Source organism: Mus caroli, chromosome 9, assembly GCF_900094665.2.
Source record: "Mus caroli chromosome 9, CAROLI_EIJ_v1.1, whole genome shotgun sequence".
Lineage (NCBI taxonomy): Eukaryota > Metazoa > Chordata > Mammalia > Rodentia > Muridae > Mus > Mus caroli.
The window spans coordinates 75676360-75682359 of NC_034578.1; the positions used below are offsets into that span (position 1 = coordinate 75676360).

Sequence of the window (6000 nt, forward strand, 5' to 3'; positions counted from 1 at the left end):
GTGGTCCTAAGGGTAGAGCCGCATTCACAGGACACAGGGGGTACACAGCGGCAGCCAGCCAATGCACACTTTATTCAAAGTTTCAGCATATTTTATACAAAAGACAGAATAAAGATTTCCCCACAGTTTCCAGTTTACACCAGATGCTATTTTACCTAGCAATAGCTTACCTTGGCTCAGTGACCCAAACCTCCTTGCAGACTGACAAATCTGTTAGCAGTCCAACTCTTAGATGTGTTGCTTCTTATAATTAAAGAGTAGAAAATTAAGCATTTTCCTCATGAGAAAAGGATCATGAAGGTCATTTCCTCAGGTTTACAGCTTACTTGGCAGAACACCAGTATTCTCTACTTGAGAAAGCATGCTTCCTCTGTCTCAGTCTGCTGAGAGTGACAAAGACCCTAGGTTGCCTGGCAAGCTGGGAACAGTCTCTCCTCATGCCATTTCTCTACTCTCTCTGTCTGTTGCAAAGAGAAACTTCTTTGATGAGGGTGAGGACTACACTTACCTGTATATATAAGGACAAATACTTGGAATGTAATTAGGGATTATGTTGGTTTAGTAAGTGGGGCATTTGTAGGTTCTCTTCTAAGATCTATGACCTCACTAGGCCTGGATAGTTGGCTAGATTTCTCAGTTACCCAGATATGATTTCCCTCTTGTTAGGAGGTTATTTTTATTATTATTATTAATTATTTTATTTATTTACATCCCAAATGTAGCCTCTCTCCAAGTGGAAGAGTTCTTCCCCCATACCCTCTCCCCTTTGCCTCTGAGAAGGTGTTCCCCCTCCCTGCATCCCCTCTCCCTCAGGTATCAAGTCTCTACAGAATTAGGCACATCCTCTCCCACTGAGGCCAGACAAGGCAGCCTATGTGTGCTCTTTGGTTCATGGCTTAAGTCTCTGGGAGCTCCCAAGGGTCCAGGTTAGTTGGTCTTTCTATGGTGTTGTCATCCCCTTCAGCTCCTTCAATTCTTCTCCTAACTCTTCATAGGGGTCCCCAACCTCAGTTCAATGATTGGCTGTGAGTATCTGCATCTGTCTCAGTTAGCTGCTGGTAGAGCCTCTCAGAGGACAGCCATGCTATGTTCCTGTCTGCAAGCACAACATGGCATCAGTAATAGTGTCAGGGTTTGGTATCCACCCATGGGATGTATCCCAAGTTGGGCTGATTACTGGACAGCCTTTCCTTCAGTCTCTGCTTTACCTTCTTATGCACCAAAGCAGCAGCAAGGCTGATACAGCAGCAAGGAGAAGAGATGACTGCACGCCTGTGGCTACATTGTCACACTAAACTCACTTGAGACTGAGAAGGTGGTCTTGATGCAAGGTGGTAGATATGGATCTAATTCATTCTCTTTCTATGAACATTCAGTTTCCCCAGTGTCATGTGTTGAAGATTATTTCTATCAATGTATGTTTTTTGGCAGCTTTGTCAAATAATGTTGAGCTATGTTCCCTCTACATTCTCTAGTACTTTTATCATGTTTGATTTTTGTCACAGACTATTTTTTTCTCCATCTGTTGAGATGATCACATGGGTACAGGATGCGTTGCTCCAGGCTCTTCTGGCTTTCAAAGTTTCTGCTGTCAAAGCAGCTGGTATTCTGATGATGTTCCTTCATATGTGGCTCATGGTTTTACCTCTGCAGCTCTCAAGCATCTTTCTTTCTTTTGTCTACTTAGGGTTTTAACAATGATACGCTGTGAGGATTTTCTTCTCTGGTCTTGTCTCCTTGGTATTCTGTGTGCGTTCTGTATCGGCATATGTATATCTTTCCTTACCTTGGAGGAGTTTCCTTCTATGATCTGGTGTATGCTATTGACTTGGAACTCATACGAGAGGAACACAGGGGACATGTAGAAGCAGAGTAGATATGTCTCTTAAGTGTGTTTTAAATTTTTTTTGCTTATTGCTTTAGAATTTTAATTCATTAATCAATCAACGTTATATTCCAATTGTAGCTTCCCTTTCCTCCTTTCCTCCCGGTCTCTCCCTCTCCTTTCTCCTTCCCCCATTCACCTCTACTCTCTTTCCCCTCAGAAAAGGGGATGCCTCCCAAGAATATCAACCAGCCTTGGCATTAAAGTTGCAGCAGGACTGGGTACATCGTCTATTACTGAGGCTAGACAAGGCAGCCCAGTTAGAGGAAAGGTATCCAAAGGTAGACGATATAGCCAGAGATGACTCCTGCTTCTTCTATAAGGGTTTGACATGAAGACCCATGTACAATTGTTACATATGTGCAGAGGGCCTAGGTCCAGGCCAAGTATGCTCCCTGCTTGGCAGTTCAGTCTCTGTGGCTCCTGTGAGCCCAGATTAGTTGATTCTGAGGGTTTTCTTGTGGTGTCTTTGACCCCCTCTGGCTCCTTCAATCCTCCCTCCTCCCTCTTCCATAGAATTCCTCATGCTCCCCTTAATTTTGGCTGTGGGCCTCTGCAGTTGGTTTCTATAAGTTGCTGGGTGAAGCTTTGCAGATGACACATATGTTAGCCGCTGGTCTGCAAGTATAGCAGGGCATCATTAATAGTGTCAGGGGTGGATTTTCTCTTATTGCATGGGTCTCAAGCTGGCCAGCCATTTCCCCAATTTCTGCTCCATCTTTACCCCTGCACATCTTGTAGGCAGGACAAATTGTGGGTTGAAGGTTTTATGGCTGGATTGGTGTTCCCATCCCTCCATTGGGAGTCTCCCCTGGTTATAAGAGATGGTGTCCTATCTCTTATTGCTAGGAGTCTTAGCTAGGGTAGCTCTTGTAGATTCCTGGGGATTCCCATTGCCCTTGGTTTCTGGCTCATCCTAGAGAGGCTCCCCCATCCTCATCCCTGTTGTCTCTCTCAGTACTCTCTCCTCCTGTCCTCCACCCCACTTGATCCCTCCTGTCCCTATCCCCACCCCTCCCCCAACTGGTCTCTTTCTTCCCTCCATCCCTGACATCTATTCATTTCCCCTTCTCAGTTAGATTTAACTTTCTCCTTTTGGTGTCTCCTTGTTACTTAGCTTCTTTGGGTCTGTGGATTATAGCATGAATATCCCATACTTTATGGTTAATGTCCAACTGTAAGTGAGTACATACCGTGTTTGTTTTTCTGGGTCTGGATCATCTCACTCAGGGTGTTTTCTAGTTTGATCTAGTTGTCTGCCAATTTTATGATGTCGTTGTTTTTAATAGCTGAACAGTATTTCATTGTGTAAGTGAACCACGTTTTCTTATCCATTCTTTGGTTGAGGGACATCTAGGTTGTTTCCAGTTTCTGTCTATTATAAGTAAAGCCACTGTGAATATAGTTGAGCAAGTGTCCTTGTGGGATGGTGAAACATTTTCGGGGTATATGCCCAGGAGTGGTAGTGGATCCTGAGGTAGAACTATTCCCAATTTTTTGAGAAACCACAAGATTGCTTTCCAAAGTCTCTAGTATGATGTATATACTCAAAGTCTGAATGCAACCATTCCTTCTTCTCTCCATGATGCCATTTTAACCAAATACTCAGTATTGTATTCTGGAGACGGTTTTGTACGTGCTTCAGTTTTCTCTTGTGCATGGTTTGCCCTTGGTTGTAAGACTTGAAGAAAATGGAATGCAGACAACTGACTGGAAAAGGAGTATTTTCTACTGAAATTCTTTTCATCATTCAGATTACTTGTAAATTTAACTATTTTTTGTTTAATAGACCTTACATATTATCATCCTTTCATGTTTATTAAAAAATTTTTATCTTCTCTATAGGTTATAAAATATTTTATTGTAGTCATTTTTATAGCTTTGGTACCTATTACACTGTGATGTAATTTTCTTTACATTATATTTAAAATTTTTTTTTTGAGACAAGGTCTCTCTACATAGCATTGGCCATCCTGGGAATTGGCTGGTGTTGAACTGTCCGAGATTGGCCTGCCTCTACTGAGTACTAAGTACTATCTATGCTGGCTCATAGTTTGTAAGAATTTTAGACTTACAGAAAAATTGAAAAAAAAAAAAGAGATAGATATATGACCCAAATATCTTGATATCCACACGCATTTGTTTAAATTTGTAATCCAACCATTTGATTGAGTATAATGTCCTAGGCTGAACAAAGCCAATAGCACCCAGCACCAATGAACATGCAAAGAACAGTACAAAAAAACATAGGCAGGTTCAAAAATGTGATTTAACTTTAATAATTTAAAATTAAATAAAGTAGGCAACTAATATCTAAGTTTTCAGCTATTGGTCATTGGAACAGAGGAGACTGAAAAAATATTTTTAGTTCTGAGTTCACTGTCCATGTGGTTTTGGTAAGTCCTATGGCTTGTCTGTTATCTAGGATAATTCTTCAGAAAACAGAGTTGAACAAGATAAATTCTGAACTTCATTCTGTTGTGAGGTTGAGGGTCCCGGGGGCCAAGCTTGCAATTCTTTCTGTCTGGTGCCTTTCCTTTCCCCACCATGGTCCATGTCTATTGCAGACGATACTGAAGAGTATTCTGAGCGCTTTGCGGAGGAAAATGAGGCAAACCTGGTTGATTTTGAAGATGCTTCTTCAGTTAACAATGTACATGTCAGGAAGAATTTTCCAGAAACATGGATTTGGCTAGACGCCTACATGGGGTAATGATCTGTAAAGAAAGTTCTTTGTCCATTTGTGTTTTGCTTAGTGTATATCTTGAATAATATTTTCCTACTTTCTAATGTACTTTAAGTATAAATCTTGTGTGTTGAGGAACTAAGTAGATGAAGGAGTTTGGGGTTTAGTATGATGTCGGTTGCCTCTAATTGTAGTGTTTGATTGAATCACATGAGCATTGTGACCACAGAGTATCACCAAGGAGAGGGTGACAGGCTTTATAAAAGGAAGGGTGAATTAAAATTTCTTGAAGTCTCCTAGCCTTTATTGGAGGAAAACCCATAACAGACATGATAGGGATACAGATAAAACAACCAACCAAACACCCACAAACTTATCTGTAAATTGAGAGAGGAGTATTGGAGTAAAACTGGAAAATATGTATTTAAGACCACTGCTGAAAATAATAGTAGTCAACTGAGAAGGATTTTATTGGAATGTGCATAGTATGATATTATAAACTACTTCTTGAGAAACTGAGATGCTCAGAGACTTTAAACTTAGATATGTAAATGACATAAATGTAAAAAATTAAAAATTTTCTAATAATTGTTTCTAATAATTAAAATTTCTAATAATTGTTATGTTGACTTATTTGGAATGATGTGAAATGTTGGTTGTGTAATTTCTGTATTTGTGTTGACTTCAGATCTAAGATTTATGAAGAATTTGAAGTTACTGTACCTGACTCCATCACTTCTTGGGTGGCTTCGGCTTTTGTCATCTCAGAAGACCTGGGTTTTGGGTTAACAACCGCTCCAGCAGAGGTAGAAAGAATATTGACTTGGGGGAAGGGCTCAGAAATCTAATGAAATGAGGCTCAGAGAATGATCAGCTATCTATTACTTTATTGATCATGGTTTACTGTGATTTTACCTTTCTGCCTTCAATTGTGGCAACATCTTTTAAAAAAAATAGTAAGGTATTATTATTTATAAGTTTATTTTTATTTTATGTGCATTGGTGTTTTACCTGGGCATACGTCTGTATGAGGATGTCAGATCCCCTGGAACTGGAGTTACAGTTGTGAGCTGCCATGGGGGTACTGGGAATTGAACCTGGGTCTTCTGGGAGAGCAGCTCTTAGTCGTTGAACCGTCTCCCCAGCCATAAATTATTATTATTATTTCTTATTATTATTTCATTGTTATTATTATTGTGTTAGTGTGTGTGCACCACAGCACACACACATGGAAGTCAGAGGGCAACTTGGTGGGGTCAATTCTCTCCAATTATGTTTATGTTAATTCTGGGAATGGGAATTGAACTCCAATTGCCAGACTTGTCTAGCAAGTATCTTTACCCACTGAGTCATCTTGCTGGCCCTGTTGAATCTGAGTTATATTAAATTGGTAGATTTGGTCATAAGGTTAAAAATATTACTGTTTAAA

At 40.2% G+C, this 6000-nt stretch overlaps 1 protein-coding gene across 2 annotated transcripts in view; it reads left to right on the plus strand.

The window, feature by feature from the left end:
- The window catches only part of Cd109 (CD109 molecule), a 103865-nt gene that overhangs the window by 60745 nt on the left and 37120 nt on the right, over positions 1-6000 (plus strand). For both annotated transcript variants that reach the window (XM_021172854.2, XM_029482122.1), the window contains exons 18-19: positions 4453-4594; positions 5260-5377. In XM_021172854.2, the coding sequence (XP_021028513.1) occupies positions 4453-4594; positions 5260-5377 (260 nt within the window). The remainder of the gene's footprint in view (positions 1-4452; positions 4595-5259; positions 5378-6000) is intronic.